The sequence below is a fragment of the Neoarthrinium moseri genome, assembly GCF_022829205.1.
Source record: "Neoarthrinium moseri strain CBS 164.80 chromosome Unknown scaffold100_Wmoseri_CBS_16480, whole genome shotgun sequence".
Classification (NCBI taxonomy): domain Eukaryota; kingdom Fungi; phylum Ascomycota; class Sordariomycetes; order Amphisphaeriales; family Apiosporaceae; genus Neoarthrinium; species Neoarthrinium moseri.
The window spans coordinates 23,140-50,395 of record NW_026055214.1 but is presented as its reverse complement, the minus strand read 5'-3'; the positions used below and the strand labels follow the sequence as shown (position 1 = coordinate 50,395).

At 53.7% G+C, this 27,256-nt stretch overlaps 8 protein-coding genes across 8 annotated transcripts; 4 read left to right on the top strand and 4 right to left on the bottom strand.

Moving 5' to 3' along the window:
• Positions 1-366: 366 nt before the first annotated feature.
• On the bottom strand, positions 367-2,105 carry JN550_012990 (uncharacterized protein; the record flags this gene model as incomplete). The annotated part of the gene is made up of 2 exons (XM_049311527.1): positions 367-1,698; positions 1,983-2,105. 2 exons carry the CDS (start codon positions 2,103-2,105, stop codon positions 367-369), a joined length of 1,455 nt encoding a protein of 484 aa, XP_049165040.1.
• Positions 2,106-3,152: 1,047 nt separating this feature from the next.
• JN550_012989 (uncharacterized protein) lies at positions 3,153-4,629 on the top strand (the record flags this gene model as incomplete). Its single annotated transcript, XM_049311526.1, has 2 exons — positions 3,153-3,204; positions 3,266-4,629. 2 exons carry the CDS (start codon positions 3,153-3,155, stop codon positions 4,627-4,629), a joined length of 1,416 nt encoding a protein of 471 aa, XP_049165039.1.
• A 1,005-nt stretch (positions 4,630-5,634) lies between these two features.
• On the top strand, positions 5,635-7,412 carry JN550_012988 (uncharacterized protein; the record flags this gene model as incomplete). The annotated part of the gene is made up of 5 exons (XM_049311525.1): positions 5,635-5,813; positions 5,866-5,950; positions 6,002-7,021; positions 7,097-7,154; positions 7,216-7,412. The coding sequence occupies 5 exons, from the start codon at positions 5,635-5,637 to the stop codon at positions 7,410-7,412; spliced, it is 1,539 nt and encodes a 512-aa protein (XP_049165038.1).
• A 397-nt stretch (positions 7,413-7,809) lies between these two features.
• Positions 7,810-12,194, bottom strand: JN550_012987 (uncharacterized protein; the record flags this gene model as incomplete). Its single annotated transcript, XM_049311524.1, has 3 exons — positions 7,810-8,347; positions 8,526-11,934; positions 12,023-12,194. 3 exons carry the CDS (start codon positions 12,192-12,194, stop codon positions 7,810-7,812), a joined length of 4,119 nt encoding a protein of 1,372 aa, XP_049165037.1.
• A 1,655-nt stretch (positions 12,195-13,849) lies between these two features.
• On the top strand, positions 13,850-16,045 carry JN550_012986 (uncharacterized protein; the record flags this gene model as incomplete). Its single annotated transcript, XM_049311523.1, has 1 exon — positions 13,850-16,045. One exon carries the CDS (start codon positions 13,850-13,852, stop codon positions 16,043-16,045), a length of 2,196 nt encoding a protein of 731 aa, XP_049165036.1.
• Positions 16,046-17,384: 1,339 nt separating this feature from the next.
• Positions 17,385-19,291, top strand: JN550_012985 (uncharacterized protein; the record flags this gene model as incomplete). The annotated part of the gene is made up of 5 exons (XM_049311522.1): positions 17,385-17,484; positions 17,541-18,175; positions 18,229-18,648; positions 18,711-18,885; positions 18,960-19,291. 5 exons carry the CDS (start codon positions 17,385-17,387, stop codon positions 19,289-19,291), a joined length of 1,662 nt encoding a protein of 553 aa, XP_049165035.1.
• A 393-nt stretch (positions 19,292-19,684) lies between these two features.
• Positions 19,685-20,671, bottom strand: JN550_012984 (uncharacterized protein; the record flags this gene model as incomplete). Its single annotated transcript, XM_049311521.1, has 1 exon — positions 19,685-20,671. The coding sequence occupies one exon, from the start codon at positions 20,669-20,671 to the stop codon at positions 19,685-19,687; it is 987 nt and encodes a 328-aa protein (XP_049165034.1).
• A 673-nt stretch (positions 20,672-21,344) lies between these two features.
• Positions 21,345-24,715, bottom strand: JN550_012983 (uncharacterized protein; the record flags this gene model as incomplete). Its single annotated transcript, XM_049311520.1, has 11 exons — positions 21,345-21,379; positions 21,430-21,535; positions 21,595-21,784; positions 21,847-22,074; positions 22,136-22,579; positions 22,628-22,789; positions 22,838-22,899; positions 22,953-23,060; positions 23,181-23,648; positions 23,710-23,895; positions 23,942-24,715. The coding sequence occupies 11 exons, from the start codon at positions 24,713-24,715 to the stop codon at positions 21,345-21,347; spliced, it is 2,763 nt and encodes a 920-aa protein (XP_049165033.1).
• Between the last annotated feature and the right edge of the window lie 2,541 nt (positions 24,716-27,256).

The window sequence follows — 27,256 nt, the reverse complement described above, 5'->3', positions numbered from 1 at the left end:
TTCAGGTTTGATGCTCATCAGCTTCTATCTCGAGGCAAACGGACACTCGACTGGGCTATATCTCGGTTTCGAGCGCCTGGGGCCTACGCAGCTCAGATCTCAGGAGGGAGGATACAAATATCCAAAGCAAAGTGAATTGACTACAAACGTGCTGCTTCTCGTGAAAGGGTATCGTTGCATCTCCAAATGATCTGTCCTGTGATGCCAACCAAACGCCAGACATATGCTTGTTAAATATAACAAAAGTAAAAAACCCCATGATGCACGCTTTGTCGTCAATGAAAACAAGTACATGCGAAATACTAAGCCAGCCCTGAAAGCAAATACAAACAGAAAAAGACGACATAAGGTGGCCCAATGTCAAACTCACTGCTGTCCCTGGAAGTGTTGCATGAACTGAATCGCTTGCTCGATAGGATATCCAATGAAAACCGGGCCGGTGAAAAGCATCTGCGGGGGGTTGCCAGCTTTTGGCTGCGCCAGATCATCCGCGTTGAAGAAGGTCGGCTGGCCTTGGCGGGCTCCGGTTGCAGGTGTATAAGGCTGATGGCTAGGATACGCAGCCGGCCGCTCCGGAGTCTTCTCATCGTGTTTGGGCATGGTTGGGGTTGTGCCCTTCGCCTGCAGCTTGGTGTGATCAAAAGGACATTTGCCGGCCTGGCGACCAGGAGTTCCTGTATCCGGGGCGGGGGTGGAGGGCATAGGCACAGGAGCAGGCGGTGGTGACTCGGGGCGCTCTTGCTCTTGCCCATCGGCCGAGGGTGTGTCGTAGATAGGTACTGATATACCCCAAGGTCGACTTGGTGATTCACCTACGCGCACCTCCTTGAGAGGGCGGTCGAAATGGCTCTGCCGTTCGTCGTCATCGCTGGGTACCTCCTCCATGGCAGTGCGGTCAGGATCGTCGGTACCGATAGCGCTGACTGTCTGTGCCCAAGTCTCGACCCGCTCATTGGATCCTCGTTCCACATCGCTCTGAGGCCGGGTGTCCTGCTCTGGCAGCATGGGCTGATGAATGCGGCCGAGGCCTTCGACCATATTGACCAAGTTACCGTACTTGGCATCGAGCTTTCGGATATGGTCCTCGTTCTTCTGGTACCTCCGTAGACACACCTCATGACTGCGTGGCAGCTCATGCTTGTGAACCTCGAGGTAGTGTGCGATCTCCTCGGGAGAGTGCTGATCCATGTAGCGAATGGGGCACTTTGAGGAGGCATCTTGCCCAGGGGGCGCCGGCATGCTGGTATTCTCCTCATACATGGCGGCGCAGATGGGATCGCCAGAATGATGGGGGGTTGTGTCCGGGGCTTCGGCGCGGCTGCCGCTCGTTGCCGGCTCGTCTGCACCTGAGACCGGTCTAGTGAACGGACAACCCAGGGTCCCCTTCTTGCCCTCGACAGTGAAGTCCTGCTCCAGAACGGTGGAGGCGGCGGTTGTCATGGTGGTGCGGGACAGGGTGTCGCGGCTGGAGCGGCTGCTTCTGCTGTGGTTTCCCAGGGACGAGGCGGCCCGCCTGCCTTCTCTGATGATCAAAGCAATCTGGTGCTTTGTGGAGTCTGCGGATTTGCGTTTGAGGAGGGGCACATAGTTGGTGTTTGCCAATGAGGTATTGTGGGGGTCAGGCGGGATCTGCAGGTTCACGAGCGTGTCCGAGATTTCTGGCGCCGCGGGTGCATACCTGTCGGCGAGGTATTGGAACTAGGCGCGGGTGGGTGTGTTAGCCTTGGCGTGCGTGACATGCAAGTGGTTGGAGTGACGGAGCGTGGCAGAGGTGATGGATGGCTTGACGACGATGTGGATCAGAGAATTTGGTAATGTTGTCGGTCGTAGCTACCGGGTCGGCAGCTCTTGATCTAGAGCTAAAGTGTCTCATCATAGGAGGAACATCGTACGCCATGTGTAGGGTCGAGGTACTGGAGAGAGAAAGAGAGAGAGGGAGGGAGAGCGGGAGAAGTGCTTGCTCGTCGCTGGGGGTGTCTTACCTGTTCGTGGGCGTAGCGCAGCTTGTGCTCCAGGACCACCTGGCGGTCATTCAAATGCTGGACCTCATCTGCGAGAGCGTTGAAGGACTCGACCAAGGTCTGCGTGAGATGCTGTGCATTCATTCCTGCAACCAAAGATGCAGGCGTCGGTTGGCCCCCTTTGTTGCTGGTCTGGTCGACCGGAAGTGGGATTGGGCAGACGGGAGAATGGGTCAGGAATACCTTGAGGATGGAAGAAAGAAAGCTGAGCGAGCGAAGCGTGGGCCGATGATAAGTCCGGTGGATGGATACACTGGATACCCGTGGGCCACTGCTTTCCAGTCCACTGGACTATCGTCCATGGGGGCGTCGGCGCAGAATAACTACAGGTCGGACTTACGGAGTAGTTAGTTGGCTTAACTTAGCGTGCAGAAGAGTTCCCAGCTGAAGTCGCCGTCCTCGCCCGATTGCATACGCCCAGCCCAGCCCGGCCCAGCTCTACTATGGTAGGTTCGAGGCAGCTAGAAGCCCAAGCATCTTGAGATCTTGTTAGTTCGGGGCAGGCCATTGGAGTCAGTCAGTGGCTGAGGTCGTGGGTTCTTCAACTCCCGACCCCGTCTAGTATGTACCACGCAGACCTTAGACCTCTGCCAGATGTAGTTGCTTGAGCTCGAACGCTCCGCCTGCTGGGTAAAGCATTTATTTGGTTGTGACTGTCGCACCGCTGTTGCTGCCCTCCACAGCCACCCACAGCAGAGGAGTTAGTTACATGTCCGTCCACCTCAGACGCCAGGCCGCCATTAGCCGGCATCCTCCGGGAGATGCATTGAACCCCTCCATCCTCCTCCTCGTCGCTGCTGTTACATCCAATGTAACGCCTAACTTTGGCTTGGCTCTGCATCGTGAACAAGCCCACCTGGTAGTAATCATCAGCCGAGTTAAATCTCAAAACTGGGCAGAGCAGAACGTCTTGATTTCCGAAGCCAACGCCAGAGAAGTCTGCCAGAGCAGTGACTGGAACTGTTTGGCGTTGCGCCGCCCTCTAGTCTCGCCCCGTGCATCACATAACCGCCCACCGGAAACGTGAGGACTCTCGTGTCTCACAGAGCCACGCGCTATCTTGCCTTCGAGAGACTTGGTTGATCCCCTACCCTGGATCCGCGAAACCCTGGACACTGAAGGGAACGCACCATGGGAATACTTGCGCGCCTCATCTCCAAGAGCCGGCCTCATCTTGTTCCAGGTACTCAAGTTACAAACCTGACATTGGCGCATTTCCGACGTGGCTGATGCTCCCCCTTTAGGCAAGCTGCTCGTTACAGAATTTTGGTTCGAGGTTCCTCTGGACTACTCGAAGCCTGCGGGAAAGAAGCTCAAACTGTTTGGTAGAACGGCTTCCAAATATGAAAAGCCTATAGTCGAGCCGTCCCCGGCAGAAAAGGCCAAGTCTGCCCAGAAGCCATTTCTTGTCTACCTGCAGGGCGGCCCTGGGTTTGGAAATCCTCAGCCTCAGGACAGCACCTTGTCTTCGCACATGCTCGACAGAGGCTACGAGCTGCTGCTATTAGATTATCGCGGGACTGGCTTCAGCTGTCCTGTCTCGGCCAGCACCTTGGCACTCGTCGGTGGTCCACAGGAGCAAGCCGACTACCTGAAGCACTTCAGGGCCGACAACATTGTGAGAGATTGTGAGGCTGTTCGGAAATTTCTCACCAAGGACTACCCTCCTGAGAAGCAGCAATGGAGCATATTTGGACAGTCTTTTGGTGGCATGACTAGCCTGACCTACCTGTCCTTCCATCCCGAGGGCCTGCGCGAGTCTTTTATCACAGGAGGCTTGGTGGCTCTGGACAAAGGAGCCGAGGAGACTTACCAGTCAACATTCCAGAAAGTCATCGAAAGGAACATGGCCTATTACGAGAAATTCCCGGCGGATGTCGCTGACGTCAAATACCTTGCCACCAAGATTCGTGAAGTCGGAGGAGAGGAGGGCATCCCTCTCCCAGCCGGTGGGCGATTGACAGTTCCTCTGTTCCTCACCCTTGGCATCAGCTTTGGAAAGTACCACGGCTTGGACATTGTGCATAATCATATTGTCAGGATGAAGGGGGATGTGGATCAGTTTGGATTCTTCACGAGGGGCACCCTTAACGATCTGCAGCAAGCTATGGGGTGGGATGATGCTGTTATTTACAGCGTCTTGCATGAACCAATCTGGTGCTATCGACCAGGCATAGCAAGCAACTGGGCTGCTGAGCGGGTTGGCAGGTCACTCGAAAATTTCAAATGGCTTCGCCGTGACTGGGCTGGTCCTCAAGCCTTGCCGCAAGATGAGCCCCTCTATTTCTCAGGAGAGATGGTCTACCCCTTCTTCTTTGACACTTCCGACGAACTGAACAAGCTGAAGGACACAGCTGATATACTTGCCAAATATGACCAGTGGCCGAGCCTTTACGATGAGGCCCAGTTGAAGAAGAACACTGTTCCGGTGTACGCAGCCATCTATGAGGACATGTATGTATATCCCGAGGATTCTAGAAGGACTGCATCCATTATTAAGGGTGCCAAGACGTGGGAGTCCTCGGTTCACTTCCACGGGGCGCTGAGAAGCCATGCAGCGGATGTCTTCAAACAGTTGCTGCAACTGCGAGACGACACCATCAACTGATGGTGGCAAGCTTCATGGGAAGCGCGGGATCGCGTCAGACCTGTGGTTACTGTGTTTATTGTGAAAGCACAAACGCTCTCATAGGTACTCTACTTGTTCCTCGACTCATTGAACACGAACCCGTGGTGTTACCCACTAGAGATAGTTTGTTAACCCTGGATGTTCTCTACTCTCTCTCTCTCTCTCTCTCTCTCTCTCTCTCTACTCTCAACGTTCATTCTAAGTTTAGAGACATCGCCTGCACACACAGTACTATGCACCGACCCTCAGGTCAGCCGTGGCGGACGCAAATGACGATGCTCTACAATATCACAATCATGATCCAGGAAATGGCCATGTAATATATCCACTGCTACATTTCTATCCAACATGGGGATGAGAGTGTGCCACTTGAAGTGCTCCTCCTATAAGTGCTCCGAGGATAACAAGAAACACCAGTTCTGATCCCTTGTTTCAGCCGGAACTTCTACTTAACCTTCAGTATTTAGAGTAATTAACCAATAGCTTGGTCGCAACGCTCTTGCATTAATCGATCTGGCTCGAGTCTTTGTCAATATCGTGACCTCTGTTGTTGCAGGTTATAGTTATGATTATGTCGATCTGGAGGTGTGACGTGTGACGGAGAAATCCCGCCACTTTCGGCATATCATTGCCTGCGGATGCCGAGCCGTTGAGGCCCTACTGGCTGCACGAGAGGAACCCTGCCTTCACCAGGTTTCCCCACGACTTGTGCGGCATGTTTACTACAAGCTTGTAATAAAGTCCGGGGTCGGTGCTTCTCAGTCAACTGTAGTAATCCGCCTGCGACGCGGTTCGTTACGACCTGAGCAACATAAATTGCATTCGCACTAGTACTAATGCGATCCTTCTCCTGGCGCCTGTCGCCCCTTTGGGGGCCAGAAGCCGATATGAGGCCTGGTGAGTATATAAGTTGCTATGCTTACCCGGTAGGTTGGGACCATGGACCGCCCACCCCGCGCGACTCCTATCTCATGAAGTGACAAAATGGTTTCTTTGAGGAAGCATGGGTGGTGGGTGGTTGCACTCGCGGCTCAGCATCTCAACGCCCAGAAGCTATTAGCGAGTCTTGACTATGGCTCGTTTCAGGGCACGTACGATGTCCGATATAATATCTCGTACTGGCAGAAAATCCCTTATGCAGCACCGCCGGTGGGCGGAAACAGGTGAATAGTTCGATTCTCTATGTTGCACATCGTTTATATTCAAATGTTACAGGTTCCGAGCGCCGCAGCCTCCCCTGCCAATTACCAGCGGAGTATATAACTCATCTCAGACTTTTGACATGTGTCCGCAGAGAGCAGTCTGTAGACAGACCACTGAACCTGATTAGACCGAATTCTAACTAGTGTAGGTGAACGGATCCGAGGATTGCTTATATCTTGGGTTATACAGCAGGCCGTGGACGACGTCGCAACCTTTGCGGCCCGTGGTCGTAGTATTCTACGGCGGCGCATTCGTCCAGGGCTCAGCCTCATTTACAATCCCTCCATCGGCCTACCCGGTGTTGAACGTCTCCGACTCCAGTAATATGATTTTCGTATACCCAAACTACCGTCTCAACGCCTTCGGCTTCCTTCCTGGCAAGGAAGTGGCAGACGACCCACACTCCAATGCCAACGCCGGCTTATTGGACCAAGAGGCTGCTCTCATCTGGACTCAGAAGTATATCAAGCAATTTGGAGGCGATCCAACCGAGGTCAGCATCTGGGGTCAATCTGCTGGTGGAGGCAGCGTCGTCGCACAGGTTATTGGGCGGAAGCACGATGTCCCTTTGTTCAAGAGAGCGCTGGCTTCCAGTCCGTTCTGGCCCAAGACCTACAGCAACGACGATCCCGAAGCACAGGCGCGCTATGAGACACTGGTTAGCTTGACGGGTTGTGCTGGGCCAGACAGTCTGAAATGCCTCAAAAGGGTGGATGTATCCGTGATTCGAAATGCGAGTTATGCCATGGTTTCTGGAAACATGTATGGACCAACCTCGTATCCATGGAGTCCCGTTATCGACGGGGAGTTCCTTCGGAAGCCCCTTTCTGAGGCCGCCAAGTCCTGTAGTGTCAACAACCAGCTTGGCTTCTCTATGTACAATACACACGAAGGCGAAAACTTTGTGTCATCCAATGTTGTATATGACTCCTGGGTTGTTGATTTTCTACCAAAGTTCTCAGCAGCCGACCTCGACCGCCTGAACGCGTTATATCCAGTCGCCGGACACGCAGAGTCAATCCCAACCTATAACGACTCATACACCCGTGCCGGACTGATTTATCGCGATTCCGTCCTGGCTTGTCCGGCGTATTGGACGGCGGGTGCAGCACCGAAGGGCAGCTGGCTGGGAGAGTACACCATTTCACCTGCAAAACACGCCTCCGACGTGAGCTATGTATGGTTTCCCTCAGCTATGACACAGACACTTTGATGTTGGGCCCTTTGGCTAATAGTCCGTTAGTGGAACACGGTGAACGCCATCCAGCAGACCGACCCCCTGCACTATGAAGGATACGCTGGTCAGTCGCAATCACTTCCATTATGGTCGAGGCAGTATGCTGACCTTCCATGCACTCCCAGGCGCATTTGCTTCTTACTTCATGACAGGCGACCCAAACGCGCTGAAGCTGACAGCAGAGGACGTTGCTGGCGTGCCGGCCCTCAAAACGGGCCAAGAATTCGTGATTGATAGCGCTGGATTCACAACGAGGAACCTCTCACAATTTATGGAGAGGTGCGACTTTTGGAGAGAAGTCGCTCCAAGGTTGCCTGTATAGAGTCAGACCGCAACACAGCATATTCCATGATAACATACACGCTTGTAGTTTCCTGAAGTTGATTTGATTTGATTCGATCACTGCCAGGGATTTTCTCCAGGACAGTCGAGATAAATATGAATTGTTCCTCAACCTTGATATCGTATTGGAATCTAAGGACGAGTCATATGCTGTGCAGTGAGAACTGGTGTTATGCCGCTTTGGGGAAGTCCACTTCTAACGCAGTTGTGACAAGAGGGCCTTGTTGTCCTCACTGAAGATGCGCCGACCCAGTTGCACGAGTATGGGATCGATACGTAACCGCACAGGAACAAAGGCTCCCCCAGCCGTATAGTATTTACATATATGCTCTACATCTAACTATACGCCCAACCCTCCACTGTATGAATGATGTGTTTCAGTATAACCCGTCGTCGTCGCTGCCCGTCCCTTGTTCAAACCTCATGACAGCCTTTCCTTTTCCTTTGCCCTTGCCATTGGAACTCTGGTAGCTCCCATATGCCTCCTCATCCCCATCGCTGTCCTCTTCACTGTCCCCCATGACCGCCTTGCCCTTACCCTTGCCTACGACGGCTTTGCCCTTGCCCTTGCCAGCTGATTTTGACTGCACGTCTGACCCAAACGCTGGGGCAGTAGTATCCTCCATATCGGGGTTGCCCTCTATAGCCTTCTCCCGACCCCCTTCGAAGGTAGCCCTCACCTTTTCATAGTGTGCCAATTCGCCGGCGCTGACACTTGGCACTAGCTCGCGGTTGGCGTCGAGGAAGTCCTGCTCCATGACCATGACAGCAATGTCCTCTGCGGTGGCGTGGTGATCGAAGAAGTTGGCCGTAGAAATGGGCGGGCGACCAGAAGAAGACAAATCCGCATTCAGGGCACGGATCTTGGCGTCGACCCCCGAGGCCTGCCGCGTCACGGCCTTGAGCATGGCATCACTACATAGCGCATAGAAGTCTGCACCAGTGTACGTGAAGGGCAGTTGCTGGGCCACAGCGTGAAGTGAGACTGTGGGGTGAAGTGTGAATCTGTGGAAGGTGTTAGACCAGATTGGAGTCCAACAGCAAAATTAGTAGGGGAAAGGAGACAGAAGAGAAATGTTGGAAGCTGACTGACTTTCTTGTAAGCGCCTCCATGATCGTGAGCTGCTTTTCGTGCGTGTCAGAGACACCCAAGTAAAGCATCTTATCAAAGCGTCCTGGACGTAGTAGGGCTTGATCCAGCAGGTCAGGACGGTTTGTTGCGCCGATGACGAACACTCCACCACCACCTCCGTCGTCTCCACCTGACATGCCGTCGAGCTCTGCAAGCAGCTGGGACACAATTCGGTCCATGACACCACCACTGTCCCCCTGATTGCCTCGCTTGGGAGCAACCGAGTCCAACTCGTCAAAGAATACCACGCAAGGCCTGGCATCTCGCGCGCGCTGGAACACGCGCCGAACATTGGCTTCCGACTCTCCGATGTACATATTCAGCAGCTCTGGGCCCTTGACACTGAAGAAGTTCAAGCTATACTCTGTAGCAATAGCCTTAGCAAGTAGCGTTTTTCCTGTGCCGGGCGGGCCATAGAAGAGAATGCCTGAACGCTTCTTCATGCCCTTTGCAAAGAGCTCCGGCCTCTCTAGGGGCAGCTGGATTGTCTCCATGACTGCTTCCTTGACATTGCTGAGGCCGCCCACGTCATCCCAAGTAACATTGGGAATCTTTGGAGCCCCAATTGCATCCGCGAAATTCTTACGTGCAGCCTCTACCGCAATATCAAAGTCTGCTTTCGTGAGGCTCCTTGCAGCCGAGCCACCTGCAACTTGGATATCTCTCACGGTGATGGGGCTTTCATCGGTCGAAGCTCTCGTAGACAAATCTTCTAACCGCGCTTGCCGGGCTACTACAGCTCGGCCAACAACATCCACTAGGTCACCTGCCACTAATGCCGCCGTTTTAAGGGCCACGCTGCTCAGATCAACTCCAGGCGCAAGGGACAATCCTTGGCCATCAACTATGCTTTTGAGTATACCTTCACGCTCACCCTCGTCGGGAGCGTTCATCTCCAACTCGTGTGTGAATAATCCTCGAACTCCATCAGGTACCTTATCCACCTCAGTTGTTGTGGCTATGAGTACTCGGGCATCATCTAGAATTTCTTTCATGGCTGTGACCATCCTGTCCGCGGTCAGGGCTTCCAGGTGGCGCACCACCAACGCGCAGCAAGTGGGACCGCAGCTCATGGCCCGGTCAGCCCTCGCTTTCAAGAAGCCTTCTGTCTTGACGTCGCTGCCTCCACCCCCGCCTTCGTTTACGATATCGTACGCGTCGATAGTAAAGGTATGAAGGCCGAGATCTGAACAAGCGTTCGTCGCCACAGTTGCTTTGCCGATATTCCGCTGATTGGAGACCAGTAAGATCGCCACCGGTGGCATATTGAGATGGACTGCCCGTTTGCTGGTAGCGGCAGCCATAAGCTCACGTAGTCTTCGTCTAAGGGGCGAGATGAACTTCTTCGATTGATCTGGAGCTGTGGGTACTGTTGAACCCTTCGTACCTTTTGGCGGCTCCTCCATCCCGAGGTAATATGGCCAATTGCTGTCCTTGGTTCCTGGTACCAGGCTGGTGACCGCTCCAGACTGCGCTATTTGGGTTGTTGAGGTGTCAATGCAGGCCACCCCACCCCAAACGTCTTCCTCCTCCTCGTCTGCAGCAGCTTCAGATTTTTGGCGCTGTATATGTCCAACCTTGAACCAAGCAATCCCATCTGGTTTCGTGATAGAGCCACTGACTTTGTTTGAAGCAGTCAAGGCCATCAAGTCGTCGACCCCAGAACCACTATTGACACCAGGAAGCTCATGGAGAGTTCTACCAAGCTGCGTATCGATCGGAATTCCGAGGACGTCACCAGTTCTCACAACTCGTGTGCGTCGTGCGAAGTGACTCTTGAGACCACCTAATATGACGGTCTGCAATGCCCTTTCCGATGACAAGGGTGTGCGGATCTGCTGAATGATAACGTCCCGCGCGTAGGGGGGATGGGATGCGCCTGTGATTTTGGATTGTCCTGGTTTGGGAGGATAGGCCAGTCTCTTCAAGGGAGACAGTCTAACGTAGGGGGTATTTTCCAAGTTAGCCAACAGGATGGGTGAGAGGTAGGCACCGGGGCTTGATGGCTTTTGGATTTGCGACTCGAAGAACGAGAACCTGCGACCACCATTGTCATGCTTTGAACTGGGTATCCTTGTCATGGGGCGATGTGAGTAGCCCTCTGGCAGCCCAAAGACTTTGGCTGGGCGCCATGTATTCTCTGCTGCATCAGATGGGCCAAAGCTACCGAGTCCAAATAATCCAGAGCCATTAGCCGGAGGTTCTTCGGATGCCTCCAAGCGAACCCAATCACCCGAGAAGCAGCCAATTCTTGTCAAAGAGGTAATGTCAACGTAGACTCTGGCTTCTGCGTCATCATCGGGGTTTGGCTTGGGGTGTAACAGGTCTGCTGGAATGGGACTCATCAAGCCCTGGGCCTTGAAAAGACGTCCCTTCGGGCGATCAGGCCTTGCCGTAGTAGCGGTAAAACTGGAGAAAACAGATCCAGGAGTGTTGATGCCGTTCGTCTTCCTTCCTCGCCCAATGGTCATTGGTGTTCCAGGTTGCATGGTTGACACACCACTCGCGTTGGTAGTCGGTAGCGTCGGCGCTTGAAGCGAAATCATGTCGTCCATTGAATCGTCTGATAAATCGTCCTCGTTGTCCTCATTCTCGGATGTCTCTGTTTCTGTTTCTGTGACCGAGTCCGTGACTTCTGAAGGAGCATCTGTCTTGTAACGTTCTTCGGCAGCCGAGTAGAACTGGTCGTTGGCCGTGTCTTCAGCATCATCTTGTACTGTGCCATTGAGGGCCTGGGACGAAGTCATGGATGTTCGGTCATGTTTCGACGATGTGTGTCCTCTGGTGAGTATAATCTTGGTACTCGGACCTAGTACACCTTGTGCCACCGGCTCACAAAGGGCCACCTTTCCGGGAGTAGGAGGGACGTGTGTGATAGGATGAGGAGGGAGTGGCAGTGGGAACAAGTCTCCGTCGTGTACGACTTTCAAGGTGCCCAGTGCAACGCGCAGCGCATCTGCGAGGCGCTCTGCTGCACTCTCGGCCGAGGTCACTGTCTTTCCTTTGGCGGACGGGTGGTCTCTGAAGAAAGTCCCCTCCCCATTCTCCAGACGCTTCGCTAGGTCCCCTTCCAAGCTTACGAACACTGTTTCGAGCTCCAAGGCGGCGACGTCGAGAACCAGGACCTCGATGCCACTCCTGCTGTGGCTTGACAATTTAGAGGGCGCAACTTGCTGGAGCGTCGTAGCAAAGCTCTGCAGGGCGAGCGAGGAAGGAGAGAATTGTATCGTCGAGTGTGCAAGTGCAGTAGACTTGAGAATGGGTACTATCGTCCAAGTGGTCTGCAGCGTTGTCGAAGTGGACGACCACGGCGCGATCGCGATGTGATGCAGTTCGACGTTGTGGCCGGCGCCACCTTCGCCATTCGCTTCTATAGTGAGCCAACGTCAGTGAGATCAGGCCAGAGCAAGCGCAGCCGCAGCCGCAGCTTCAGCTTCAGCGTGGCGGTTGGCACTTACGGGCACCCAGGTGCGGAAACAGGTCTGCAAAGAGGTCGTCGGAGAGGATGCCGACATCGCCCTTGACATGGTCATCGAGGACCAAGCGCGCGGGTATGGCCGACTTGTCCTGCCGTCTTCTCCTTCTCCTCTTCCTCTGGGCCAGAGGACCGCGTGCAGCCACCGCGGCCATCGCGACAATCGGCGGGTGAAAGCTCCGAGGAACCTAGCTTACGCTCGGCGGCAGTGGGAAAGGAGGTTGACACACATCTAGGTGCTGCAGAAGCGAAGGTCAGGCGCAAGACTCTGTCTACAGAGAAAATATGGTAGTTCTCCCAGCGTGTGCATGCTCGCACCGAGTATAGGGTCCGCTCGGTCTTCGCTACAAGCTTCCAAATCGTCGACTCTGGTTCAGCCGGGCGTTGCCAGCTTTGGCCGAGGCATTGGCATATGCCAATCAATCCGGGGTCGATTGGACCCGCGCGACATCCATTGGATCCATGGGTCTAACTAACTTGGGGGGACTTTAACGTGACACGGGCCCGTGCGTTGACTGCGTACAGTAAATTTACTATGTATGTGTGGACGTACCTACCGTGGGCAGGTAAGCAGGGGAATATGGAGAGAGAACCGCATCCTTACACCCGTAACGAATCCAGAGCATGAGTCCATCAGTCAACACAACAGTCCGCAAGAGTCGTCAAGCCGTCGATCGTTGTGACCACGCCCGAGAACTCGCACACTCGCGGGTGGGTGGTGGCCAATCACTATCTTCAGACCCGGCATAATGAGGTTCGGGACAATGCAGCGTGCCTCGGGGCATCAGGCACTTTGCTTCTCTTCCGTGACATGAAATAGGTAGGCCTGACGGGTCTCTCTGCTCGCTCATGACAACCACTGTTTCCTGTGCGTTGTATCTCGAACCACGAGGTACTCGCTCACCACCTCAAATACGTCAAGGCGGGTTCGAACCCAAGAATGTGTACATCGGACCTCACTTCAACGGATCCATTGTATCTACGATGTGTATCTGTAGGTATGTGGCGCTTGCCCGACATTATCTGGCGGTGGTCTGCGGCTGGGGACATCGCAATAATCTCCCCATTCCCCATTCAGCCGTGTGCGCATCGATCCGTGGGCACAATGTAGTGGTAGCGATTACATCGGCATCGACACACAGGATCGGAAAATAAAAATCTCAAAGCTCCAGACTTGGTCAGATATCTGTTGCAGATCAGGCCGCCTGGATCCTCTAGGTGCAGAGGCTGAGAGGATCCTCACATGCCAAAGTCATCGTGGTGCCGCTAATCCCCCCCACAGCCCACAATCTCAGCACTGACGTCAATGGGCTCTGCAAGATTTTGAGAGGGCGGCGCCGGCACGCAGTTCACGGATCCGGTGGCATTGGCCAATTTAACTGCAGGTGCCTCGTAGGAGCTTCTCCGGTGTTGTTTGAACGGAAAGGAGGCGACGGGGACGTCCAGACCCCTGTCTGCAACCCTGGAAGATGGGACGCGACAGGGAGAGTAAGCGGACAATTTGACAATGGGTTCCTGAGGAGTACCTGCAAAGGGCCAAGGATCTTCGTATCTTAACCATCCTGTTTCAGACATTATATAGCTCCCTACAGTTGAGCCTCCCGTTCTATGAACTCTGTTCTAGACTTGGAACTAATTACTTGTCGCAATCTCTCGTCGCTCCCAAGTTTCTCTCCACATATTTGGGTTCTGAGGTAGTTTTGGGGCCTCTCCTCTTTTCTGTCACCTTCATGTTTGGCAACCTGGAAGACGATTCATTCAACACTCCGAGAACGATCGCGAAGCGCAGCCAAGGCATCGGACGAGAGTCATGGATGGTGCTGCTGACCATCGCTCTTCGGGAGTCAAGCCGAGTGGAGCGAGCCATGCGCAGGCAGCCGTCGAGTTTACTCAGCAAGCCGAGAAGCTGTCACACCAGTCGACCCTAAGCCAAGACCATCCCGAGACGGTTGCGATCGAGGCCCAGTTTGTCACACCCCAGGATCCAGTTATTGTAACCGCAGATGGCAGTCGACTGCCTGCGGTGCCCCTCGAAGAAGCCTGGAAACTGAACGTCTTGAAGAAAGAGTTGGATGATGAAAAGCCACAAGACGCAATAGAGGAGGGGCAGGAGCTTCAGCACGCGGCTTCACAGCAAGGGCAGAATGGCTCGAGCAGCCAGCCCGTAGAACTGGCGCCTCAGACCGGCGGCAGGTCTATGCAGAAACAAACCGAGGGTTCACTCAGCAAATCGATGCCGCCTTCGCACACGAATCCATTGTTCCCACCACTGCCGTTGTATGGGCCGGCTTCATTGCTTCGAGATGCGCAGTGCTGGACATTCCGAGCCTCCTCGTTCTTCCTGAGCGCAGGGTTTCTGGGTGTAATTGTACTGGGCGCCCTATTTACAACCATACCGACGGTCGTAGCACATGGCTGGAAGCGACTGACACTCCAAGATCCGCACGCGGACCGCCCCTTCTACCAAGAAGAGCTCCGGAGGCAGCAGACACGGCGAGAAATAGAGAAGTCATGGAGACGCAGGAAGTCACAGGATAGAATCAGTGGGGACAGGGAAGATTCACAGGCCAACGACGGTTTCGTGCCTACCGAGGGCGGCCCCGATCGCGTGATTTGCGACGTCGGATACTATGCAAGGAGGGTTGGGTTGGATATGGAGAAATTTGAAGTTCAAACTGAGGATGGCTTTGTCATCGAACTATGGCACATCTACGACCCGAAGGAGTACACGAGATTGGACGATGAGAAGAGGGCACACCGCGGTCCAGAACTCTTCACGGGCGAGAGTCGGAAGAAGTTGAAGGACCCCAGCCAGAAGCGCAAGTTTCCGGTCCTACTGATGCACGGTTTACTACAAAGCTCCGGGGCATACTGCGTTAATGACGACGACTCGCTTGCTTTCTATCTTTGCAAGTCTGGATACGACGTCTGGCTGGGTAACAACCGATGCGGGTTCAACCCGAAGCACGTTCTCCTGGAATACTCAGACCCCAGAATGTGGTGCTGGAATATTCGGCAGATGGGCGTCTTCGACTTGCCTGCGCTGACCTCGAGAGTTCTCTTCGAGACTGGGTTCGAGAAGATCGGCCTGGTTTGTCACTCGCAAGGCACCACGCAAACTTTCGTGGCACTCGCCAAGGAGCAGAGACCAGAGCTGGGAGAGAAGCTCACAGTTTTCTGCGCTCTTGCACCAGCGACTCATGCGGGGCCCCTGATTGGAAAGATGTACTTCAAATTCATGAGGGTAATTACACCTGCCATGTTCCGGATCATGTTCGGCATACATGCTTTCATCCCGCTCATGATGTCGATGCATGCGATACTACCCGCTTCGATCTATGGCTGGCTAGGCTACAAGGTCTTCTCATTCCTGTTCGACTGGACTGACACGCGCTGGGATCGAGCACTGAAGGACCGCATGTTCCAGTTCGCCCCTGTGTACGTGAGTGCCGAGTCAATGCGCTGGTGGCTGGGCCGAGAATGCTTCGCGAAGCATAAGTGCATCCTGCAGACTAGGGAAGACTCGCGAGCTGAGGATAGAGAAGACGCCGAGACCGACGGACCCCTTGGGGACACGCAAGGGGAGCGGAGGGACTCTGCTGTGGCAGAGAGGCCATCCGGCGATCATCCTCACCAGAAAGGGAGGCCCACGGGTTCAACCGCTTGGTACAATGAGCAAGTCTGCCCATTTGCCTTGTGGGTAGCTGGCAGCGATGACCTGGTTGACGGGGGGAAACTCCTTCGACGCTTCAAGCGTGGGAGGGAGCCGCATGTCCAAGTCGTCCACGCCAAGACCATCCCAGAATACGAGCATCTAGACGTTATATGGGCCATGGACGCTGTAGACCAGATCTTTGGCGAACTTCGTGAAGTATTGTGGAAGACGTGCAATGTCAGAGACGAGTGTCGAGTTCCAAAGGGTTGCGAGGCCGTTGCTCCTTGGGTACCCGGAACCCCCAGGGAGAATGTTGACGATATCGAACAGTCGAGCAGCGATTCGGCGTGATTTCTTTGGCGTTTGGGATATTGGGATACCAGGATTGGGTCACGAGTATAAGCTTGACGACTCTACGATGCAATGAACGGAAAATATACACGGCACATATAGCGGGCAAATATAGTTCTAGAACAGTCACTAGCCGCACCGGCGAGTGGCCTCCTGCTTGCGCACAGCAATGAATAATAACGGAATCAGTGATGACAGCACACGATCTGCAGTCATATATAGTTGAAAACAGTGGGTGCCTCACGCGGCGCCAACCAAGGAAACTCTTTCCCTGTGAAATCATGGATCTCGGATGTATCTGGCGTCGCAGGAAGATAATGAGTTACCGAAGCGCCAACGCCCAGCAGGCCCCTAGGTCACTGCCGGCCTAACTTCCTAGTAAATGGTCTCTCGTCATGGCGAATAGAAAGTAACTAGAAGCCTGCAGGCTAGGATTGGAATTATTTCCGCCCTCTTGAGTCCCACCCCTTATTCAGAATCAAGATCATCCAAGGATCTCCTCAAAGTAGAGAGCTTGGGGGGAAAGCGAGCAAGCAAGCCTCAATATATAGGCAGGTTCCATACCTATGTAGGCATTCGAGAGAAATGTCCGGCAGCTCACTTACTCCGTAGGGAGATTTCTACTCGCGAATTATTCTGCATCTACAGTGCCTGGGTAGCTTTTCTCCAAATCATTCCTCCTCGGCCACCCGCGGATAACCGTTTGAGGAATTGGGGAAGAGCCCGCCAGTAGTTTGGGTGCAACGCACTATTTCCCCGCACCATCCGCACCAGCTGCAACAGCCAGGGCTGAATACGGTGTGCCGTCAACTAGCGAAGATGAGTAGGCACTAAAAGTCAGAGCGGGAGAGACGGTCGGCGCGATCCAGTTCCTTGCGATTCAGCAGTTCCCACATGCCTCGGTTCAGAAAACGAGAGTCCCCAGTCTGTTGTGTGCAATCAGATCAGGGCTGGATTAGCGGAACGGACCCCGGGGCCATTGGGGAATGGATGTCACCGGCACGGCACCTAGGTACCTAGGTAGTCTGTCATTGGGGCTTGTGACGTTCATGCGGCCAATTGCAGACCCCAGGTATTGGCTCGACTCCAACGGTGGGGTAACCCTGTCGGCTGGTGGGGCCTACGGCGCAATGGACAGGTCCGGCATCGTGACCTAGGTAGCCAGGGGAGGTCTGTACCGTGGGCGTGGTAGTAGCTGGTTCCGACGTCCTCCCAAGCCTTCTTGTTCCTCAACTCGGTCATTTGTACCATAGACTGCGAGTTTCTGGACGCAGCCCCTCCTGCCTAGATACCCATCCAGCACAGTATTGTACCGCAATCTCGACCTCATCTTGCAGCCATGGTTATCAAGTCGCCCCACGCTGATGTGGCCATCCCGAACGTAGATATATGGTCACTTCTCTTCGACAGAAAGAACAGGACGAGTGCCGATGATAAAGGTAACTACTGCTCAGTTCGGCTTGCACAAGCCCACCATCGCTTACACAAAGGCCAGAGATCTTCATCGACGGCGAGACTGGACGTTCGTACAACTTTGCCCAGCTCAAGACAGCCACAATTGAGTTCGGCAAGGGGCTCAAGTCGCAATGGGGCTTCAAGAAGGGTGATGTTCTTGGCGTCTTCTCTCCCAACACCATCGACTACGGTGCTGTAGTCTGGGGTGCTTTGTGGGCAGGCGGCGCCTCGTCGACCGCCAATCCCACCTACACTGTCAAGGAGCTGGCTTTCCAACTGAAAGACTCGAGGGTAAAGGGCGTGGTGACACAGCTCCCCATGCTTCCCGTAGTACTCGAGGCAGCCAAGCAGATCGGACTACCCGAGGACCGCATCCTTTTGCTCGGTGACGCCAGGGATTCCACGGGCAAGTTCAAGCACTTCACCGAGCTTCGAGACACCAGCCTCTTCGGCCAGTCCAAGACAAAGGTTGACCCACAGAAGGACCTGGCCTTCTTGGTGTACAGTTCTGGAACCACTGGTCTGCCAAAGGGAGTCATGTTGAAGCACTCGAATATCGTCGCAAACGTGATCCAGTCCACTTCGGTTGAGAAGCGCAGCGGTCTGCATTCGCTTGGAGGGCCGGATGGAAAGGGCGATAAGCAGCTAGCCGTACTACCGTTTTTCCATGTCTACGTAAGTGTCCCCAAGAGATCTGATCCGCCCTGGCAACAGTCTAACGAATATAGGGTTTAACCAACATTCTGCACTCCACGGTCTGGGACGAGTATCAAGCTATTGTTTTGCCCAAGTTTGAGCTGGAGACGGCATGCAAGCTGATACAGGACCACGGTATCACATTCGCCTACGTGCCGCCGCCCATCATTCTCGGCCTCGCAAAGCACCCTGTTGTCGACAAGTACGACCTATCCAGCCTCAAGTGGCTCAACTCGGGAGCAGCACCACTTACCCATGAGCTGATCAACGGAATCTGGGAACGCTTGACTATTCCAGTCAAGCAAGGGTATGGGTTATCCGAGGTCTCACCGGTTTCCCATCTGCAGACAGTCCTTGAATGGGCGAGATACAAGGGTGCTGTAGGCAAACTCATGCCGAACATGGAATGCAGGGTTGTCGACTTGGAAGGTAACGACGTTGCAGATGGCCAGGTAAGCTGAGACCAGCACCGATCATGGACGATCATTGGTTACTGACATGAGCCGCTTTACAGGAGGGTGAAATCTGGCTCAAGGGCCCCAATGTATTCGATGGTTATCTCAACAGGCCGGAGTTAGCCAACGATACCTTCAGTGCTGATGGTTTCTTCAAGACGGGAGATATTGGCTACGTCGATGCCAAAGGCAACTTCTACGTTACCGATCGATTGAAGGAACTGATCAAATATAGTAAGCTGCCCCTGCCCCTGCCTCGTATAACGACGCGGACCCATACTGACCCTCATGTTTCTACCCTTGTGTAGAGGGTTTCCAAGTTCCGCCGGCAGAACTTGAAGGTGTCCTTCTTGGACACTCGGACATTGTAGATGTCTGTGTGATCCCAGCGTTCGACAACGAGCGTTCTACCGAAGTTCCGCGCGCCTACGTGGTATTAGCAGCTGGCGTTGACCGTACCGAGGAGAAGGCAAAGGAGATTGTAAAATGGACAAGCACCAAGGTCGCCCCCCACAAACAGCTCCGCGGTGGAGTGAGGTTTATCGACGAGATCCCCAAGAACGCTAGTGGAAAGCTGCTGCGGAGAGTTCTCAAGGAACAGGCGAAGCAAGAAGACCGAGCCCAGGGGGCGAAGTTGTAATGTGGAGAGACATACGAGAAATCTTATGAGCCTTCAACCATTGCATTATTTGGTAGATTTGCTATGTGCAGACGGCCTCTCGAGGGGCCATTCTTCTAGTCTTTTGGTACAGTGTATAGATGATTGTACAAGGCAGTGTTGCGTTCGCCGCCGCAGATTTCTAAAAATTCCAAGTCTTGATGTACCAGAGTTCCCCGTGCGCCGAGTGTGTTTCTTTCGAGCGCCCTGAAACGTAGAACAGTTCCTCCCCAAAATATGATCAGCCGTGACGCAGACCAATCCTGCTGTCGGTCGGGTCGGCAGACTATCATCCATGATGATCTCGACTCTCGTCAGCCTGGAGACTCTTATAGCCATTACTGATGCCGTATAGCCTCAGAACGCTGCTATGCTTTAACCCAGCTTCTCGCTCTCCTCCAGAAGCTTCTCAACGCTAAACTCGCCATTGGCACCCTTTGCGAACTCCTCCAGTAGCTTCCTCTTCTCTCCGGACCCGGCTGCGCCCTCTGCGCCGTAAAATCGCTGCATCAACATGACCAGCCACTGCGCATCCTGAAGGTTAGCACCACGGCCATCAACAACGTTGCCTGCCATTAACGCCACCCCCTGGTTGTCGGCGACCTCGGGGTCCCAGTAATGCGTAACGCTGGTGTGCGGCTGAGCCCACTCGCCGCGGACCTTGTATTCTGCCAGCTGGGTGAACAGCACCGTGCTCGTCTTGGACTCTGCGTCAAACACCCACTGCAGAAAATGGATCTCGGCGCCGGCTTCCGCCCGCGGCACCGGCAGCACGAATGTCGGGTGCTGCCTCGCCGTCGCCTCCAACGCCTTGTATGTCGCCGCCGGTATCACGGCACACAGCGAGCTCGGGTTCGAGGCGTGCCGCAGCCGCCAGATGGCCGAGAGCTCCTTCACCGGCAACTCGCGGGCCTTGGGCAGGTCGAGGATCTCGGAGAGCGGCTTGATGCCCGACTTCCCGGTTGAGGAGGATGCTGCCGGGCGGGGTTGTTTCTGCTCGGGGGCGGTCGTCGTGCTCTCGGGCGAGGACTGCGATCGTGGGGGCGACTGCGCGGGAGGCTCTTCGTCAGCTATCAGGGCGTCCAGGCCCGGTACCGAGATCTTGCTCTTCTTTCTATGCTCCTCGATCTTGTCGGCGTAGGCCGCCTTTAGCGAACCAATGTCCTGGTGGCCCTCCTCCTTCGCCTTGCGGTCGAGCTTCTCCCGGTACTTCTCGGCAACATTGCGCGACGCTTGGGTTGTGGCGAGGAATCGCACATCGTGGACCTGGGCCCAGCGCCGTTGCTGAACCGGTGCGCGGAAGCTTGGGAGCTGTCGGCCCAGGAGGCTGCGTAGCGCTGGCGCTCGATGTGCAGCAGCCATGGTGTCTTTGAGCGAGGGACTGTCGAGGACCAATCCAAGAATCTATGAGCTAGGTCGTTGGATTGTCGAAGCGTCGCAGCCACAACGGTATACTTGGGGGAGACTTGGCTTGACTTGACGCAGCTGGCAGATCAGCTCTGAGCTTCAGCCAGTACCCGTTGGCGGCTGTCGGCGCCACCTGGCAAACAACTGGTTCTCTAGCCGTATAGACACACAACCAGACAAGCGACACTCAAGATGATTGGAGTAGAGAATACATCTGGACTTTCTTCTTGCCCGGAAATGTACGGAAGGTATGGTTGGGTACCTCTCTTTATCTGCTCTCCAATCATGTCAACACGCACTCACTTTCACGCCAGAAGTCTGTCGACACGGTTACTATGAACAGATGGAAGGGGTCACCAAGGGGTCGATGCTGGAGTTTGGCCTAGCTAAGAGGCGCCAAAAAGGACAGCTGAAATGCAGAGAACTATCGACATCTCACAAGGGCAGGACGAGTCGCATAAGTAGGTGAGATGCCTAAACAAGGTTGAGGTTGTAATTAGCGAACAAAGTGACAGTGGAATGGCCTATGCTAACACATTCGTCGCTTGCATCCGTAGGAACACACTCGGATCTCTCCCTCATACTGATTTTTCAATGATGCAGTTTTGCTGCGCACTATGTCCCTTTACTATTCCTCATCTATGTCGTGTTGCATTTGGATTTCTAGTCGTAATTAGTAACCCTTTCCTCCTACTATTCGAGGTGCTACTTACGCCAAAGTCGGTTTGCGGAATTCGATATGATCTCCGCCTTCGCGAAAAGCTTTTCTTCATACTTCTGCTCATCTTGTTTCTTGAGGCGTATCTTCATTGGCTGGGCCTTCACACTGTGTCAATTAAAACGTTATAATTTTGAACAGGATCAAGTGGATAACGAACCTGTATTAACACTGGAACAAGTTCAGACGGATCCGCATTAGCTACTGCGGCCACCGTTTTGAACCCATTATCATAGAAGACTCTGGCCGTCCGACTCTTGATGAATGTGATCTGAGCAAGTGCTAGCAAGTCAGCCCTGGCCCCAGCTTTCAGCCTGTCAGAGACGTGATCGAGGGCCGCTGCCATCATTCTGCCAAGTGAAACAACCCGTTAGTAACCCTTTACCGAGATAGGAAGTGTGCATATGCCTACCCCCAATCCATGTGTTCACAGAACTTTACCATTCCAGCCGCGAAACCTTGACATGTCTGGGCAAGTGTCTGCACGCTTCCTCGTGGCATATCATACTTCTGTGCAACTAGATGTATTGGAACCTCATTACAGAGATCGCGTAACTGCAGAGCGAGATAGAACCGAGTATAGATTCTTGATATCTCTCGCTCTCCCGGTGTTGATTCCTTCATGGTGCTCCCTTGAGCCCTGTCGTTTGTTAGTAGGGATTGTGCGCGTTGAAAGCGTTTCAAGGATGGAAAGGACCGACATCTTATTGATTATTGTAGGTTTAAGTCCTAGAAATGACATCACGCGGAGGTCACTGTCATCCAAGGTTTCCATCTCGTTTCGAAACACTTTCCAATTGACTGTTGTAGAAAAGTCTTGAACCGGCGTGAAGGTGTAGAGTGAATGCATTTCGCCGTCCATGACGAATGCTCTCAGCGCACGCTGCATTTCTCGATGGACAAAGGCACCATCTTCAGGCTCAAGAGCAGAGGCAACAACCGCCTTGCCAAGTTGCGTTACCTTGAAACCTGACTGCTCATCTTCTTGTATGAATTCCATCTCGATCAAGTCGCTGAGACTGGACTCGACATGCTCGCGAATGACGTCTGACTCGGCAGTGAGGCTGAGGAGCGTTTTCAGCAAGTAGTCATCCATAGAGTCCCGGCTTGTCGCCAGTCGTACCGCAATAATCTCTAGCAGGGCGCTGCAAATACAGTCAGTGTTGATAGAATAAGAAATAGGAGGGTCATACCGGCGTATCCTCTGTTTGTCTGTCATCAGACCACTAGAAAGTTGGGGCAGCTCAGCGTTCATGAGCTCAATGACGTCCTCAAGGTCATTCTTGCGACAACACAAGTAAGTTTCACCGACCTCATCCTTGCCTTTCCTTCCGGCCCGGCCGCGCATCTGTCGACTACCCAAGTCAGCTTGCGTCTTGACGCTGGATCACTATTGGACTCACAGCATGGACGGCCCAACAAGCTCGCGCCCCATCCGAGCGTTGTGGAGAATCACACGCCGGGCCTGTGTCTAATGCATAAGTTTTCAAACAAAAAGCCGTGATGCTGACTACGTACCGGGAGGTTGATCCCAGCAGCCAGACTGCAAGTAGCTACGATGACCTTCAAGATACCCTTGTCGTAGGCATCGGCGATGAGGTCTCGCTCTTCGGTGGTTAGGCCCGCCTGCTTCAATTAGCTCATGGACATGGTAAGAATCCATCTACACGGGACAGAATTACATCTAAACAATTATTAGCAGCCAACCTAGCCCCAGTCTCCGGGCAACATACGATGGAATGCTACACCCGAAGGTATTGTGTCGTCAAGCGCTGGATCTAATCCTGAAGGCAGGCTACGCAAGTCACCCATCAGGTCAGTTCTCTTTTCGAGTATGACTGGGTCGCCTCCATGAGCGTCATGTACGGCCCTAGAGACGATTCTAGCATCAAATTCGCAACCGGCGCGGCTACTACAGAAGATCAGAACGCCATAGCCGGATCTGACTGTTTCGCTAGCCAACGAAACCACCGCGTTCAAAACGGGGTCTTGTAGCTCCTTATGCGATGAGTTCGTGATCACTCTGATTGGCGGTACCATCAGTTCCCTTGGACCGGTCTGCCTATTCAATGGGGTTGCGGCAGTTAGGACTCCCTCCTTGGATGATGCCTCATAAATCTTGGAGTCGTAGACTAGATGTTCCTTGATGGGTATCGGACGGTATGCTGTCTGGTATCTGTGGGCTCCAAGCCATTGTGCGAGAACTTCGATGTTCTTGAGCTCTCATTAATATGCAGCAGTGAGGAATAGGTAGTGCTCATTAGAGCCGACTCACTGGCAATGTTGCACTCATTCCAACAATCTGTACCTTGTGTTCCAGGCTAAGGAGCTTTGTGGCACACAACTCCAACAAGTAGCCACGATGATCGTCGTCGATCATGTGCAGTTCATCGAGAACAACAGCTCTAAGATTGGCTATGGAACAGTCGTCGATGGCCGTGTTCATGAGTGTGTTGGCCTCCTTGGGCATCAGTCACGCATACTCTGTACTGGCCCTGGTGACTTACTTTTTCGAACGTGCAGACGCCAATGTCGAAGTCCGCCCAAGTTGCCCTTATTTTTCCGCCGCCAAAGAAGCCAACGACCCTGATGGTGTCTTCGTCTGCCCGTCGTCGCCATAAAGTCTCCTCCTTGCCCGGGAGAACTCCATCAGGTGCTATACGAGTAATACCTTGCACAACCTTGCGGAGCCATCGCACCTTTTCCTGGACCAGTGCAACATATGGCAAGATCAGCAGTGCTTTGGCATCGCGGCGTTCGAGAACCCTTTTCAGCATCAATACATCAGCGACTAGGGACTTTCCGCCACCCGTGGGGGCAGTATAGACCAAGTTTTTGGCCCCATTGAGCAGGCCAGGGCCCATTAAGCAGTGCTTCTGCCAGGGATAGATCTCATTGATCCCGAGGCTTCGTAGATTCTCCACAAGGCTCTCAGGAAGTGCATATCGAGGATGTGACAATGATAATGCTCTGTCCGTGCCCGCAGTGGGGGTGGCAGATACTACCTTGCGCTGCGAGTATTCAGAAACTTCTGGGGAGTTTCGAGGCCCCGACTCTGTGACCTCAATGGTGCTCGCCGCCAGTGTTGACACATTCCTGCCAAGTGAAGAAGCCCTTTGGAACGCAACTTTCTGCGATGCGTGGGTTGGAACACCGCTGTGAGTGTCAAGCCCAGGCGATGACCTCTTATTGCCGGCCAGTGGGGTAGTGCTGTAAGTTCCCTGGTGTTGTTTCGCTGTTTGTATAGTCGTTTGATGAAGGATTCCTTGACGGAGTTCCATGGCGAAGCTGATGGCCAAGCAAGTGAGCTAGCATGTCGAGCAGTGGAAAGGCTCCAGCAACGGATGACTGCACACAGACTTGAGGTTCCAGGGAGGACGGCGCCCACGACGGCCGACGGAAATTCTGGCAGTGGTGATTAGATGGTGTCTTCTGGGAGGATGGCCAAGATGATGCATCTGTAAGGCAACGCGCTGGAGCATCACGAAACACGCGCCAAATCACCTGACCTCTGTAATGGTGCCAGTGGGGTGTGGGGTTTGTGGCCTTGGCACGCCGCAACCTCTTGTCAAAGAGAGGCTTTTCGGCCTATGCATATCATTCATCCCGTTGCATATCTTGTGGACCTGGCTGCTCAATTGCTTCGCCGAGCTACAGCACCATGACGAGCTGCCCACGGCCAGTACTGTACATTGGAGTTTCTACTCAGTTGAATACCGAAATCGTTCTTTCAAGAACCTCAAGCGTCGCATGAAGTGCGTCGTGGCATTCATGTCTATCAATGAGACGAAAGAAGTGTAGTGACCGTAAGGGGGGCGAAATTACTTGTATTTAACCCTGTGCCTGGCGAGCGGCTCCGGGTGTTCTTGGTTGTGCCGACGACCTTGGAGGCTTGAAGCGAGGCTTCTGGGCGCAACCAAACAAACCCGCGTGCGGTGGCTCCCGAGGGTCGGCCTTGTCAGCGCTTCCATGGTTGAAGTCCCGCCGGCCAGTTTGAAGGTATGCTTTCAGTATCATAGTACAGTAGAACCTTCCACCTCTCGCCGAACCTCTCCCATTTAGCTGCAGAAAACTTGTGCGCGCCGCATCGTGTCATGGTTGCACTGGTGGCCACTGCCGGAGAAAAGGTGTTGTCTTCAACACTGAGCTATCCGATAAGACTCTACTGACGTCTCCTCTGGCCTGTTAAGCCTAGCACAGCCCGCACAACTCATCGTTGGAGCAATGGTCAAATAGGGCTTGGGAAAGTTGAACAACCGGATTCATCAAAGCGCAAGAGCTAGGAGCTTACAGATTGGCGATACATCGTCATACTGACATTGGCACCCAGTGATCATGCTGTGCGGCATCCATTTCTGGGGGCGGCCTTGGAATGACCAGCGCTGCTGGGCTCATGGGAGTCTGCCTAGATGAACTGCAGAAGACCATAATCTTGCAGTAGCTTCCGCTAACTGAGGTGTACGACCGTGCTCACCTTTCATGGTACCAAAGTAGCGTTGGTTATGTCAAACCTAGGCTCTTACGCAATTGAAGAGCATACGGCGGTTAGGTACATCTTTGAGAAATAGTCTGTAGCACACACGAGCGACGACTTCCATATTTTGTTGGGTGAGTATATTCATTGGTATGTGCTATATCCGGCATCGTCGCGTTACTTTCCCACTTTGATGCGGTATATGATTTTATTTCTGCAAGGGCCATACATCGCCGATAGGAGCGTTGACCATGGAATCACCTTAGAAGTAGTCTCTTTAGCGCATACCGACGCCGCCCAGTACAGTGCAGGCAACTGCGAGTGCTCGTCCGTTGTAAAAACACAGCTTCTGATGGCCACTCAACTGAACCTGCTTTTCACCAAGTACTTATTGGACCCCTTTCTTAGTGGCTCGAGCTCTCTACCTTTTCTAGCATGTAGTTAGAGATTTTGGCAGTGGATGGAAAAGTGCTGACATTCAGCATCCATGCATCCTGCCAAAGACGGGCCAGCGCGCCCGAGGTGACGTCCTTTGGGCGAAAAGGTGGGGGCATGGCCTCCCAGTCGTTTCGGCTTCTTCCACGTTGTCTCAAAAAGTCTGAGGCAGCGCTGGGTTGCCGGTTAGACCTCCAAAGGAACAGATGCCAATAATGGACCAATTCCCGTCTTGGGTCCCAAGGGGGGATCGGTTTTTCTCTGCGGAGAACGATCCAATACTGTAGAGTAAAGCTACCTAGTCGGACACAGCTGTCCCTACTGGCACCAGAAGAGTGTCCCCAATCATATGCGCAGGTTTCGTTTCCGCAGTGGAGTAATGATTTAATGGGTTACGATGTATTGGCCGTGGCACAGCTGTTGCCATCGCCGCTCTGTCTGCCCTATTGGATGCCATTCCACCGCAGAGAGCTTGCTTTAGTTGCGCGATCAGAATCACTCACTGGTGCTTCCACCCCAAGACCTCAACGTGGTAATGGGCGCCAAACATCGATTAGAGCACAGCAGCAGGCATAGTTAGTACGTGGAGTCTGCAGCCTCCTTTGTGCCCCGATCAATCAATGACTGCAAGTGTCATGTGGGATAGTACAGGGTAAGAAGCCTGCCGCTGACCAACCTAGACAGCTCCCGCCCAATTCGCACCTCGTGGTAAGTGCAGCGATCCCTAGTTTTCGTGTTCTGTTTGTACGCATCTCCTGTGCGGACCCTTCGCTCTTCGCGATACAAAAGAACGTATAGCCCTCCAGCTCTTATGCCGACCACAGCCAGGACAGGGTTTGCTTCCAATATGATGCGGCAGGGTGCAACATAGCATAGCAGTACAGTCGTCATGCCAGGTTCCGTGTGTCTGTAT